Source organism: Ranitomeya imitator, chromosome 5 (assembly GCF_032444005.1).
Source record: "Ranitomeya imitator isolate aRanImi1 chromosome 5, aRanImi1.pri, whole genome shotgun sequence".
NCBI lineage: Eukaryota > Metazoa > Chordata > Amphibia > Anura > Dendrobatidae > Ranitomeya > Ranitomeya imitator.
In genome coordinates this window covers 406124406-406140195 of record NC_091286.1, presented here as the reverse complement: position 1 = coordinate 406140195, position 15790 = coordinate 406124406, and the positions used below count along the sequence as shown (strand labels likewise).

At 46.1% G+C, this 15790-nt stretch overlaps 1 protein-coding gene across 1 annotated transcript in view; it reads right to left on the bottom strand.

Annotated features, from left to right (window-relative positions):
• RNPEPL1 (arginyl aminopeptidase like 1) overlaps positions 1-14705 on the bottom strand; it is a 68110-nt gene extending 53405 nt beyond the window's left edge. The window contains exons 1-2 of the mRNA XM_069726985.1: positions 13494-14705; positions 13197-13337 (exon numbers count right to left, since the gene is read on the bottom strand). Of these exons, the coding sequence (XP_069583086.1) occupies positions 13197-13337; positions 13494-14498 (1146 nt within the window). The 5' untranslated portion in view covers positions 14499-14705. The remainder of the gene's footprint in view (positions 1-13196; positions 13338-13493) is intronic.
• Positions 14706-15790: the final 1085 nt, after the last annotated feature.

Sequence of the window (15790 nt, the reverse complement as noted above, 5' to 3'; positions counted from 1 at the left end):
TGTACAATAACTTTTGGGGTCCAGTTTCTCCTTTTACCCTTGGGGAAATAAAAAAATTGTTGCTAAAAGATCATTTTTTGACTAAAAATTAAATGTTCATTTTTGCCTTCCATGTTGCTTCTGCTGCTGTGAAGCACCTTGAGGGGTGCAGTTTTTAGAATGGTGTCACTTTTGGGTATTTTCAGCCAGATAGACCCCTCAAACTAACTTCAAATGTGAGGTGGTCCCTAAAAAAATGGTTTTGTAAATTTTGTTGTAAAAATGAGAAATCGCTGGTCAAATTTTAACCCTTATAACTTCCTAGCAACAAAAAAAAAAAATGTTGTTTCCAAAAATTGTGCTGATTTAAAGTAGATATGTGGGTAATGTTATTTATTAACTATTTTGTGTCACATAACTCTGGTTTAACAAAATAAAAATTCAAAAATTGCGAAATTTTCAAAAGTTTCGCCAAATTTCCGATTTTTTCACAAATAAACGCAAAAATTATTGACCTAAATTTACTACTAACATGAAGCCCAACAATTTCAGAATCACTAGGATCTGTTAAAGCATTCCAGAGTTATTACCTCATAAAGGGACACTGGTCAGAATTGCAAAAAATGGCCAGGTCATTAAGGTTAAAATAGGCAGGGTCATGAAGGGGTTAATAAATAACATTTCCCACATGTCTACATGAGCACAATTTTTGGAACCTTTTTTTTTGGTTAGAAAGTTAGAAGGGTTAAAAGTTGATCAGCGATTTCTTATTTTTCCACCAAAATTTACAAAACCATTTTTTTTAGGGACCACCTCACATTTGAAGTGACTATGAGGGGCCTATATGACAGAAAATACCCAAAAGTGACACCATTCTAAAAACTGCACCCCTCAAGGTGCACAAAACCACATTCAAGAAGTTTATTACCCCTTCAGGTGTTTCACAGGAACTGAAGCAATGTGGAAGAAAAAAATTTAACATTTAACTTTTTTTTTTTTTTACAAAAATTTTAACTTTAGACCCATTTTTTCCCCCCAATTTTCACGAGGGTAACAGTAGAAAATGCATAACAAATTTTGGGTTCCATTTTCTCCTGAGTACGCCAACATCCCATATGTTGGGGAAAACAACGGCAGGGCTGGAAAGGGAAGGAGCGCCATTAAACTTTTTTAAAGGAAAATTGGTTGGAATCGAGAGCAGACGCCATGTCGCATTTGGAGAGACCCTGATGTGTCTAAACAGTGGAACCCCTCCCCCACAAGTGACCTGATTTTGGAAACTAGACCCTCCTCAAGGAATTTATATAGATGTGAGGTAAGCACCTTGAACCCTCAGGTGCTTCACAGGAGTTTATTACGTAAAGCCATGAAAATGTAAAAAAAAAAAAAAAAAAAAAACACACACAATTTTTTTTTCCAATATTGTTGTTTTAGCCCCAATTTTTTTTCTTTTCACAAAGGTAACAGGACAAAATGGACCCCAAAATCTGTTGTGCAATTTCTCCTGAGTAAGCAGATACCCTATATGTGTAGGAAAACTTATGGTTGGGCGCACGTCAGGGCTAAGAATGGAAGGAGTGACATTTTGCAATGCAGACTTTGATGGACTATGAACTTTTAACTTTTTAATGAACATTTAACTTTTTTTTTTTTTTTTTTTTTTTTTTTTTTTTTTTTCACAAAAAAAATTTACTTCAGCTCCAATTTTTTTTATTTTACCAAGGGTAACAGGAGAAATTGGACCTCAAACATTGTTGTACAATTTGTCCCGAGTACACCGATACCCCATATGTGGGGGTAAACCACTGTTTGGGCGCCTGGCAGAGCTCGGAAGGGAAGGAGCGCCATTTGACTTTTCAATGCAAAATTGAGTGGAATTGAGATGGGACGCCATGTTGTGTTTGGAGAGCCCCTGATGTCCCAAAACAGTGGAAACCTCCCACAAGTGACACCATTTTGGACCTGATCTAGTGTTTTCCCGGTATGTGAATTTTAAAATGTGGTGGCATTTATGTAAATTGTGTAGCGTGCTTCAGATTGTGGACAGTGATGGTGATATCCATAAAGCACTGTGTAATTAAAGCACCACTCCTGCGGTGTTCTTTTTTTTAATTATTATTATTTACCACTGGAGTGGTGTCACTAATCTAAGTTTCCTGACCCTAGTATTATACTCACCAGCTGCCATGTTTATTTGTGCTCCAGTCGTTTTCTGCCGGATCATTCCAGTGTTTGCTGGGTGATCCAGAAGCCACTATGCAATGTAAGTCATTGAGAGACAAAACAAGGCCAGAACAAGGCTTAGACTACACTCGGAGCTTGTGACCTTTACCACTAACTTCCAGATAGTCTGAAGTGGTGGTCACAAGATGGTGGATTGCGACTGGAGAAGTGCAGGGAACAGCTGAAACGACGGCTGGTGAGTTTATACTATGCTATGCTATGCGCACACGTTGCGGATTAGGCTAAGGAATTTCTGGTGCGGATTATACCTCTTCTGGCAGAAAACGCACCTGCGGATTTGTCGCGTTTTTTGTGCGGTTCCGCTGCATTTTTTGTGCGCTTTTGCTGCGGTTTTCTTGCGGATTTGCTGTGTTTTTTACCCCTGCGGTTTTCTATAATGGAATGGGTACAAAAACGCTGCAGATTCACAAAAAAGAAGTGACATGCTACTTCTTTTAAACCACAGCGTTTCCGCAGCGGATTTTCCGCAAAGTGTGCACAGCAATTTTTTTTTCTCATTGATTTACATTGTACTGTAAATCAATTGCGGATCTGCAGCGTTTCTGCACTGCAAAAAACGCTGCGGATCCGCAGAGAATCCGCAAGTTGTGCACATACCCCAAGACTAGGGTTAGGGAACTTACATTAGTGGCACCATTCCAGTGCTGAAAGAAAAAAAAAATTGCTGGAGTGGTGCTTTAAAGATGCTAAATATGCGAGTAAAATAAATAAATGTCTAGAAGTTCCACAGACATCAGCTGAAGATAAACCACTGGAAACAAGCTAATCTGACCTCTCAAATAATATCTAAGAAGCCAGCTGGACTCAGGCCATGGAAAAGATCAGGTATCAGTTAAAGGAAAGGGGCGAAAGCACTGAACCAGCACGAAATGTGAGACCTTCCATTACAGAGTGAGTGAGTGAGTGAGTGAGTGAGTGAGTGAGTGAGTGAGTGAGTGAGTGTGTCCGGGATTGGCATCTACACCATCGCAGCTACAGCCACAAAATTTTACAGTCACACGCCTGGACCCCGAAATTTTAACCCCGCGCGTTCCAATTCACCAAACCATTTTGCCCCTATCTACATAATGGGGAAAAAGTGAAAGGAAAAGTGTTGGAGGCAAATTGACAGCTGCCAGATGTGAACAAGGGGGACTTAAAGAGTGAGAGCGATGGCACCAAAGAGTATATACCGTACAGTTGCTAAGGTGGGGCACCGACATGGGATACTCACCACACACGGGGATATGAACACACACACAAAAAAAACGCCACACACTACCACGTGCTTGAACACATATACCACCCTCAGCACACATTTCACCACACATACACCAACCTCGCCACATAAAAGTCGAAACACAAAAGTCACCGCTCAAAACTCGCCACATGCAAAACTCGCCTCATGGAAAACTCACCACACGCAAAACTTGCACAAGCGGAAAAATTACCACATGCATAAAAGTTGCAACACATGCGAAAGTTGCCTCACGCAAAACTTGCACATACTCAAAACGCACCACGCATAAGACTCGCCACACGCAAAACTCGCCACGCGCAGAACTTGCTGCACACAACTTGCTACACTAACCTGTCACATGCAACTCGACACACAAAAAATTGCTACACGCATGTCGCCACACAAAACTCATCTCACAAAAGTCGCTACATGATTGTAGCCACACGCAACTCAACACACACAACTTGACACATGACACTCGCCCTAAAACACACACAAGTCTGGTATTATCCTTCAAAAATAAAAATCTGATTAATAAGCAGACAAACTACAAGAGCAACAAATGTACCATATAGGAAATACGGCAGCTGTCAGTCACATGACCTGTCTATTATGTGTATGTGTGAGCTAATATATACTGCCGGGGAGAGGGCTTCCTGTTGGCTGGGGATTTAACAGGCTGCCAATTTAGCTTACAAATACTGAGGTAAAAATACTGACCAAATAACGTGTGAACGTGGTCTAATACAGGAGGAGATGACATACAGCAGGTATATACTATATACAGGGGGAGATGACATACAGCAGGTATATACTATATACAGGGGGAGATGACATACAGCAGGTATATAGTATATAAGGGAGATGACCATACATGTATGGTGTGAGGTGAAAATGAGAGGTGTGAGGTGCAAAATGAGAGGTGTGAGGGAAAATAGTAGAGTGATCGGAAAATGACAGATGTGAGGTCGAAATGACAAGTGTTAGGGGGGAATGAGAGGAGTGAGGGGGAAAATGAGAGGCCTGATGTGCTATAACTAACCACAGATATTTACTATGCCCAGGCATATGGTTATATAATATTATATATATACTAGATTGTGGCCCGATTCTAACGCATCGGGTATTCTAGGATATGCATGTCCCCGTAGTATATGGACAATGATGATTCCAGAATTCGCGGCAGACTGTGCCCGTCGCTGATTGGTCGAGGCAACCTTTATGACATCGTCGCCATGGCAACCATTATGACATCTATGTCGATACTGTGCCTGTCGCTGAATCAGAAATGTGGGATTTCTACGTCCTTTATGACATCATCGTCGCTGTGCCCGTTGCTGATTGGTCGAGGCCTGGCGGCCTCGACCAATCAGACGCGGGATGTTCCCTGGCGGCCTCGACCAATCAGAGACGCGGGATTTCTACGTCGATACTGTGCCCGTCGCTGATTGGTCTAGGCCAGGCGGCCTAGACCAATCAGAGACGCGGGATTTCCAGGACAGACAAACGGAAAAGACCACTCTTAGGGTATGTGCACACGATGCGGAAAACGCTGCGGGTCCGCAGCAGTTTCCCATGAGCTTACATTACAATGTAAACCTATGGGAAACAAACAACGCTGTGCACATGCTGCGGAAAAAGATACGCGCGGAAACGCAGCGGTTTACATTCCGCAGCATGTCACTTCTTTCTCCTATGGAAAACCGCAGTTGTAAAACCGCAGTGAAATCCGGAGAAAAACCGCGGTAAATCCGTGGTAAATCCACGATAAATCTGCAGCGATTTTGCCCTGCAGATTTATCAAATCCGCTGCGTAAAAATCTGTAGTGGACCAATATAAGTGTGCACATAGCCTTACAGATTGACCAACTACTTTGCCAGAGTGGTCAAAAAGTCAGTAATCTACTGGTTAACTGAAATTACTGGTTAGCACAATTCCTGCTGAAGTAGCAGAAAAACCACAGCATAATCTCACGTTTCTCTTAATTGTATGCGCAGACTAAGGCTCTGATTCACCAAGACTGACGATTTTCTCGCTGGTCTTGATGAGGGGAGTACTGGAGTGTGCACACACCCTTTACAATACGACGGGAGAAAGTCTCAGTGACATATGCATACATTTACATACTATGGATTTCCAATCCACGCTACTGCTATTATAATAAGCCACAGATTTTTCCAGATACGAAAGCACATGGGAAAAATCAGGACTTACCACGTTTATAATCCTGTTACCTGCTGATATTGAAAGAAACTGGTTTATAAAAATATCCAAATTTTATTCCATCTTGATTGAAAAAAACAGAATGTCGTATTATTGGGTATGTTCCATAGAAAACATCTGGCGCGTTTCTGGCGAATAAACGCCCTCAGACAAGATGGAATAAAATGTGGATATTTTTATAGAAGGAATTGAGATGTGCAGATTTTTCCAGGCAAAATCAGGGTGGAAAACCTGCCACAAGTGTGCTGTCTACAATAGTATAAGGCGAGTGTCATGCTGTCCTTACAGTTCAGTAGGTCAATACATTATGGTATATAGGCAGCCATTTTATAAACTTCTTGGAAACTTGGCTCCGCACAATGTCTCTGGCAGAGAGCCTGATTCCAGCCATGTATCACTTACCGGTCTGCTTCATGTAGTTAGGATAGAATCCCTGTTTTCCCTGCTGTAGCTGTAGCAGTGGGCAGTATGCAGAGCTGTGTATAACCTGCCCACATCCCTGACAGGCAGCTTCCGATGTACACTGTCAGCAAGCTGCCAATCAGAGTTGGGGGCGAGTTACACAGATAAAACTGCTGCACATATGAGACTTAAGGTACCTTCACACTCAGCGACGCTGCAGCGATACCGACAATGATGTTTACAATGATACCGACAATACATGTTTAATGTATTTGTCTATATTTGCCCCGTATTCACATGTAAAGCGCCATGGAATAAATGGCGCTATAAAAATGTATAATAATAATAATAATAATAATGATCGCTGCAGCGTCGCTGTTTGGTCGCTGGAGAGCTGTCACACAGACAGCTCTCCAGCGACCAACGATGCCGGTAACCAGGGTAAACATCGGGTTGCTAAGCGCAGGGCCGCGCTTAGTAACCCGATGTTTACCCTGGTTACCATCGTAAAAGTTAAAAAAAACAAACACTACATACTTACCTTCCGCTGTCTTACCTTCCGCTCTGGTGACGTCACCGCTCTGCTTTCCAGCTGGCCGGCGCTCACAGCCAGTGCAGAGAAGCACAGCGCCGGGGACAGACAGCGGAAGGTAAGTATGTAGTGTTTGTTTTTTTTACTTTTACGATGGTAACCAGGGTAAACATCGGGTTACTAAGCGCGGCCCTGCGCTTAGTAACCCGATGTTTACCCTGGTTACCAGTGAAGACATCGCTGAATCGGCGTCACACACGCAGATTCAGCGATGTCTGCAGGAGTCCAGCGACGAAATAAAGTGCTGGACTTTCTGCAGCGACCAATGACATCACAGCAGGATCCTGATCGCTGCTGCGTGTCAAACTGAACGATATCGCTAGCCAGGACGCTGCAACGTCACGGATCGCTAGCGATATCGTTCAGTGTGACGGTACCTTAAGTGTGTGATTGGTGGCTCAGGTGGAAATACCACCTGTGGCTGCTGGAAGTACCGAGTCTGAACGTAAGCAGCATTGCAGGCCTGCATCACGTTGAGCTGGAGTTCAGGCGTAAGGTGTTCCGACATGCCCTGTTCTATCTTGTTAAAAAAAAATGGTGTGCTGGTCTCTGGAGGTCGGCTTCCAGATGGTTAAGGCGTTGGTGGACATCCTGGAAAAGTGTGTTAATATGGGTCAGACCACTTTCCAGTCTATCTCCCCGCACCTTAAGGCCTTGGAATGCTCCTTTGTCTTTCCCATGTTGACCATGTATGAGTGCTGTTCACAAGTTTGGGGAGGGTCTTAAATAGTCAGAAAAGGCTGGAAAAAGAGATACCGTATATACTTGAGTATAAGCCGACCCGAGTATAAGCCGACCCCCCTAATTTTGCCACAAAAAACTGGGAAAACCTATTGACTCGAGTATAAGCCTAGGGTGGAAATGCAGCAGCTACCGGTGAATTTCAAAAATAAAAATAGATCATTATTTCCCCATAGCTGTGCCATATAGTGCTCTGCGCCGTTCATATCTCCCCATAGCTGTGCCCCATATAGTGCTCTGCACTGTTCATATTCCCCCTTGGCTGTGCCATATAGTGCTCTGCAGCGTTCATATCTCCCCATAGCTGTGCCCCATATAGTGCTCTGCAGCGTTCATATCTCCCCATAGCTGTGCCCCATATAGTGCTCTGCACTGTTCATATTCCCCCTTGGCTGTGCCATACAGTGCTCTGCAGCGTTCATATCTCCCCATAGCTGTGCCCCATATAGTGCTCTGCACTGTTCATATTCCCCCTTGGCTGTGCCATACAGTGCTCTGCAGTGTTCATATCTCCCCATAGCTGTGCCCCATATAGTGCTCTGCAGCGTTCATATCTCCCCATAGCTGTGCCCCATATAGTGCTCTGCACTGTTCATATTCCACCTTGGCTGTGCCATACAGTGCTCTGCAGTGTTCATATCTCCCCATAGCTGTGCCCCATACAGTGCTCTGCAGCGTTCATATCTCCCCATAGATGCTCCACATAAATCTGTGCCATGGCCGCTGCTGCAAAAAAAAAAAAAAAAAAAAAAAAAAAAGCCATACTCACCTCTCTTGCTTGCAGCTCCCAGCGTCCGGTCCCGGCGTCTCTGCACTGACTGATCAGGCAGAGGGCGCCGCGCACACTATATGCGTCATCGCGCCCTCTGACCTGAACAGTCAGAGCGGAGACGCTGGGAAGATGGAGCGGCGCCCGGCGGCTGGAACGCGGACAGGTGAATATGACATACTTACCTAGTCCCAGCGATCCTGGCGCTCCCCGCCTGTCACAGCTGTCTTCGGTGCCGCAGCTTCTTTCTCTATCAGCGGTCACCGTTACCGCTGATTAGAGAAATGAATAGGCGGCTCCACCCCTATGGGAGGTGGAGCCGCCTATTCATTTCTCTAATGAGCGGTCCCACGTGACCGCTGAAGAGGGGAAGAAGCTGCAGCACAGAAGACCGTAGGACGGCAGGGGGAGCGCCAGGATCGCTGGGACTAGGTCCCAGCGCCCTCTCCCCCTCACCCGCTGACCCCACCGCTACCGTGACTCGAGTATAAGCCGAGAGGGACACTTTCAGCCCAAAAACTTGGGCTGAAAATCTCAGCTTATACTCGAGTATATTAATCCAAACATGTGAAGCTCATTGTTCTTTGTGCCTGAACTACTTCTTAATACTTTAGGTGAACCAAACAGAATTCTGGTGGGTTGAGGGGTTGAATAATAAATGACCCTCTGAAAAGACTTTTCACAATTTAAGAAAAAAATAAACAAAGAAATAACATTCTTTTTTGCTGCAGTGCATTTCACACTTCCAGGCTGATCTACAGTCCAAATGTCACAATGCCAAGTTAATTCCAAATGTGTAAACCTGCTAAATCTGCAGGGGGTTGAATACTACTTGTAGGCACTGTATATGGGGAAAAGGTAGCTAAAACACAAAAAGTATTGTGCAGTTTGGCTAATAGGAGAGAAGAAAGAATATATTGAAAACATAGTATTTGAATCTGACACACAGACGCATGTGTCCTAGATTTCTGCCTTAAAGGAGATGTCCACTAATGGACAATTATTTTTAACTAGATGGTAGCCCGATTCTAACATATCGGGTATTCTAGAATATGTAGGTAGTATATACAGTCATGGCCAAAAGTATTGATACCCCTACAATTCTGTCAGATAATACTCATTTTCTTCCTGAAAATGATTGCAAGCACAAATTTTTTGGTATTATCTTCATTTAATTTGTCTTAAATGAAAAAACACAAAAGAGAATGAAGCAAAAAGCAAAACATTGATCATTTCACACAAAACTCCAAAAATGGGCCAGACAGAAGTATTGGCACCCTCAGCCTAATACTTGGTTGCACAACCTTTAGCCAAAATAACTGCGACCAACCACTTCTGTTAACCATCAATGAGTTTCTTACAATGCTCTGCTGGAATTTTAGACCATTCTTCTTTGGCAAACTGCTCCAGGTCCCTGATATTTGAAGGGTGCCTTCTCCAAACTGCCATTTTTAGATCTCTCCACAGGTGTTCTATGGGATTCAGGTCTGGACTCATTGCTGGCCACCTTAGAAGTCTCCAGTGCCTTCTCTCAAACCATTTTCTAGTGTTTTTTGAAGTGTGTTTTGGGTCATTGTCCTGCTGGAAGACCCATGACCTCTGAGGGAGACACAGCTTTCTCACACTGGGCCCTACATTATGCTGCAAAATTTGTTGGTGGTCTTCAGACTTCATAATGCCATGCACACGGTCAAGCAGTCCAGTGCCAGAGGCAGCAAAGCAACACCAAAACATCAAGGAACCTCCTCCATGTTTGACTGCAGGGACTGTGTTCATTTCTTTGAATGCCTCTTTTTTTCTCCTGTAAACTCTATGTTGATGCCTTTGCCCAAAAAGCTCTACTTTTGTCTCATCTGACTAGAGAACATTCTTCCAAAATGTTTTAGGCTTTTTCAGGTAAGTTTTGGCAAACTCCAGCCTGGCTTTTTTATGTCTCGGGGTAAGAAGTGGGGTCTTCCTGGGTCTCCTACCATACAGTCCCTTTTCATTCAGACGCCGACGGATAGTACGGGTTGACACTGTTGTACCCTCGGACTGCAGGGCAGCTTGAACTTGTTTGGATGTTAGTTGAGGTTCTTTATCCAACATCCGCACAATCTTGCATTGAAATCTCTTGTCAATTTTTCTTTTCCATCCACATCTAGGGAGGTTAGCCACAGTACCATGGGCTTTAAACTTCTTGATGACACTGCGCACGGTAGACACAGGAACATTCAGGTCTTTGGAGATGGACTAGTAGCCTTGAGATTGCTCATGCTTCCTCACAATTTGGTTTCTCAAGTCCTCAGACAGTTCTTTGGTCTTCTTTCTTTTCTCCATGCTCAATGTGGTACACACAAGAACACAGGACAGAGGTTGAGTCAACTTTAATCCATGTCAACTGGCTGCAAGAGTGATTTAGTTATTCCCAACACCTGTTAGGTGCCACAGGTAAGTTACAGGTGCTGTTAATTACGCAAATTAGAGAAGCATCACATGATTTTTCGAACAGTGCCAATACTTTTGTCCACCCCTTTTTTTATGTTTGGTGTGGAATTATATCCAATTTGGCTTTAGGACAATTCTTTTTGTGTTTTTTTCAGTTAAGAGAAATTAAATGAAGATAATACCAAATAATTTGTGTTTGCAATCATTTTCAGGAAGAAAATGAGTATTATCTGACAGAATTGCAGGGGTGTCAATACTTTTGGCCATGACTGTATAACACACAGTGTATTGCACAGCTACGTAGTGTATTGCACAGCCACGTAGTGTATTGCACAGCCATGTAGTATATTGGTCAGCGACGTAGTATATAGCAGAGCCACGTAGTATATAACATAGCCACGTAGTGTATTGTAGAGGCACGTAGTATATTGCATAGCTACGTAGTATATTGCACAGCTACGTAGTATATTGCACAGCTACGTAGTATATTGCACAGCCACGTCTTATAACAGAGCCACGTTTTATATTGCACTGTCGACGTAGTATATAACACAGAGCACGTAGTATATTGCACAGCCACGTAGTATATTGGACAGTCAAGTTGTATATTGCCCAGCGACATAGTATATAGCATAGAGATGTAGTATATAACAGAGCCCACGCAGTATGTAACAGAGCCCATGTAGTATATAGCAATGTTGGCACTATGAGTGGTTAAAAAAGACTTAAAATAAAAATAAACATATACTCACCTTCCGAAGGGCCCTTGTAGTCCTGGCGCCTGTGTGCGGTGCAGGCGGCAGCTTCCGGTCCCAGGGTTGGTATGAGCGCAGGACCTGTGATGACGTCGTGGTCACATGACCGTGACGTCATGGCAGGTCCTTCTCGCATAGCATCCTTGGCACCGGAACCTGCCGCTTGCACTGCCGAGGACATTGTGCCGCATCGGAGGGTGAGAATAACCTTTTTTTTTTTATTATTATTATTTGTAACATTAGATCTTTTTACTATTGATGCTGCATACGCAGCATCAATAGTAAAAAGTTGGTCACACAGGGTTAATAGCTGCGGTAATGGAGTGCGTTACACCGCGGTCCATTAACGTTGGCATTAACCCTGTGTGACCGCTCAGCGCTGACTGCAGGGCTCTAAAGCAGCGGCCATTTCGATGCCAGACTATGGCCGACGCTGATTAGTGATGGCAATGGTCGTGGGCGTTTTGCCACGACCAATCAGCGACTTGGATTTCCATGACAGACAGAGGCCGCGACCAATGAATATCCGTGACAGACAGAAAGACAGACAGACGGAAGTGACCCTTAGACAATTATATAGTAGATAGCTCCAGTCTGCTGTATAAATACATTACAGTGCACACACATCCCCTGAACTGCCTCCAGTCCCATACTGTGTCTCCGGGCAGTCATGTCACACTTATGTTACATGACCGCTGCCACCAACCGCTGCAGCCTTTTCTACTCAGTCAACACTGGAAGACACAGTGCTGTAACAGGAAGAATGGCGTCAATTTGCAGCTTTGTGCAGCAGACCGGAGCTAATCAGGTGTTATCCAGGAGTGAACAATTTCTGTAACTTGCACCACATTTATGATGTGTATTAGACGGGTCCTGAGTTGTGCTTTACCGGGGTGAGTGGCTTAGTATAGATGGCTTGGCTCCGTGAGAAAGGTTGTGACCGGAGAGGAGACACCAAGCACCAAAATTTGGCAAAAATGTTGGCGCAAAGTCAACTAATATGTGACGTAGGCTAAAGATGCGCTAAACTTATGAAGCAGCACAAGTCACTAATAAATTTGGAGCATTTTTCTCTAGATTTAGACAATTTTAGTAAATCTGCTCCTTCACTGGTTGCAGCTGTCCACATGCCAGACCCCACTCCATTCACATCTCCTCAATGCGGTCCTTCGGGGGAAGGAATAGGGGGCTCATTCTAGTTATTGGTGGGTGTGCCAACAATCAGACCTTTATCATGTACCTTCATTGTGAGAAAAACGTTTAAAGGAGTTTGTACACAAAAAAAATTGTTCAAACCAAGCACAGGCGCTCTGTGCACCATTGGTGTGGCAGGGAAGTTCAGAGCTTTATCCAACAAACTTATTCCCACCTTCATCAATGGCCACTTTTCTCTGCCTTCTGTCATCTAGAGCTGTCAATCAAAAAAAGAGGAGGGTGGATCGAGAGGGAGAATAAGTAGGTGGGAAAGTGCACGGAAGGGTGCGCCAAGTGCCTGTGCTTGGTGTGAACTGTCATTTTCTGCTGACAGACTCTTTAAAAAGGACTGTTGGCACAGAATGACTGATCGCACCAAGTAGAGGCGCTAGGTGCACAACAGCGTGGTGAAACACTTAAGTGCACCTTCCCACGCCCCTCGTCTTTGATAGACCGCTCTGCTTCATATAGTCAGAGAAGGGCAGAGATAGGGGGCAAAGTGCACCTAAATGATTGGCCCCGCCATGGTGCACCAAGTGTCTGTACTTCGTTTGAACAGTCATTCTGAACTTTAAATGCACAATTTTGAGGTTGCAAAAGGAAATGATGGCATAAAATTACCATTGCTCAGTACAAGTGCTACAGCGTACCTTGACAGAGGCAGAGTAAGTACACTTTACAGCCGGTGTATCAAAGCAGGGGAAGAAAGAACGGTTGCAAACAGAGTGTCCTTGAGTGAAGACAAACAACTCGGAGCTTCCATAGGAGAGTTCAGGATCCAGCCACCAAACCTGATCACGGGGACATGGAATGGAGGAGAGTATTAGTAGTGTATCACAGGTGAGCTTCCCGAGCAGACTCCACAAGACCACCATCAGAATGACAAATCAGCTGCACCCGCCCGCCACTGAGGAGAGCAGACCCCATTGACAACCATCCAGACTCACCGCAGGACCCTCTCCGGTGACGTAGTGCACGATGACCTGGAACGTCTCATTGGTCTGTAAAGTTTCAGGCACAGTGATGGTGAGAGCTGAGCCGTAATCTGTCAACTCATCGACCCTAAAGTCCAAGGGAAAGCAGCAGGTGCAGTGAGGGGGCCCAGAGTCGCCGGCATCATGGATGCCACAGGGCTGGCTAAAAGTGCTAGGCATTGCCTCCATTCCAGGAATGTCCATAGGTGGGAAGTGCGGAGGGCTGACTGATGGAGCGCCCGCTGATGGAGCGCCCGCTGATGGAGCGCCCGCTGATGGAGCGCCCTCAAGGGTGGGAGAGACCAGAGGGTCTGGTGACAAGGTGTAAGAAGAGGAGTGGAAGGAGAGGTCAGCGGTGGGCGAATATGGGGCAGCTAGGGGGTTTAGAGATGTAAGAGGAGATGCTGAGGGCCGATGACCATTCACAATGGGGCCACCTGGTCCAGCACCGGGGGACGTGTGGTTACGGGGAACGGACAGGTCAAGGGGCTCTGGGGTCACCGTGGGCGAGCAGTCCGGGGTGCCAGGGGGCACTGTGCCAGGCTCTTGTGCCACATACCAGAACTGTTCAGTGGTTTGGGAGCTGGCAGCGGAGCGAGGTGGGCACACGCCCGGGGCCTCACCAGTCCGGGGGTCCTCCGGCTTAGGGCCGGGCTGGTTGGCATTCTTACTTTGTCGCCCCCCCCTCCGGCAGCGCACAGAACTCACTCTGACCACCGGGTGAGTGTCCAGGACCAGAGCCGGGCCTCCGGGCACCAGCGGGCTGACCTCCAGCACCAGACAGCCGGACAGGTCCCTGGTGTCCGGCCGCAGCTCCAGCCCCAGGTGGAAGTGGTGCAGGCGGTAGAGCTGGAAGCTGGAGGCGGACGCGGGGTCTGGAGGGCCCGGGACGAATTGCTGCGGAGGCTCCGGGACAGGCCCGGGGTGCAGGGGACGGCGGCAGCAGCAGAGCGCCGGGCATGGCGCGGCCGAGGACATGCCCAGGACACCGGTCCGCAGCGTCTGCAGGCGAGAAATCTCCGCAAGCCCCGCGTATACTATGTAAAATCCATGGGGCCCCGAGAGGCCTAATCCGGGAGGAGCAGTAAACACCGGCCGGCCCGGGACAGGAAGTGACAGAGGGAGGCGAGGCCTGAGCCTGGTCAGCCCCCCCGGTAGTCAGTAAAACCGGTATGTGCCCGGGACTTCCCACACACCGAGGACTGAAGCGGCCCTTACTGACAGCTATAGAGTGGGGGACAGATCCCAGGGGGCGCCAGTGAGCTGACAGCAGCCGCTCATCACGTGACTGCACTGCAGAATGAAGGCTGCACTCTGCAGAATGAAGGCTGCACTCTGCGGGGTCTTGTGTATAAGGCCCAGAGTAGCACATTTGGGGTTACAGACCTGCCTGACCCTGTGCTACATGTTAAGGGAATTTGATGTAAACACGCGTCCCAGAAGCAAAGCGTCACGGAGCTAAGCGTTGTGATACAGCAGTTATTCCATGGCAGTTAGTCAGGGCAGGAGTCAGGTAACCCACACTCTGCTCTCCCGTCTATCCATGTGCTTTATTCCTATCCTCCTATGTTCCCTTGCAATCCACATACACCACCCAATCCCTCCATCACGACTCCTATACGTCAGCGCCTCACTCCTTCCCTCTCCCATGTACAGCTCCCATGCACTTCTCACCTTCTTGAAAAACCTCAGTCCATCTTACCCAAACACACTGCACAAAAAAAACTTCATACAATCCCAAAAGCTACTTGCTTTTTATCTTCCTACTCCTGCTGATATCAGGGGACATCTCCCCAAACCCCGGTCCACCATCCACCAACCTCAACTTTACCTCACATCAAAACCTTACTAATCTTACTAATATTATTTGCACTCCTTCATCTCCTTCTTTTAATTGTGCCCTTTGGAATCCGCGGTCTGTATGTAACAAGCTTCCTTTCCTACACAATTCCTTTCTGAAAAACTCTCTGAATCTGTTGGCCCTCACGGAAACCTGGATTCACGATTCTGACACTGTCTCTCCTGCTGCCATTTCCCATGGTGGCTTACAATTCTCCCATTCCCCGAGACCCACAAACCGACCTGGTGGTGGAGTTGGCATACTCCTCTCCCCACAATGCACATTCCAGGTCATCCCCCCAGTTCCATTGCTCTCATTTCCTTCTTTTGAGGTCCACACCATCAGGCTCTTCCGTCCCCTCTCCCTCAGAATAGCGGTCATATACCGGCCCCCAGGCTTACCCACCCACTTCCTGGATCATTTCTTTGCC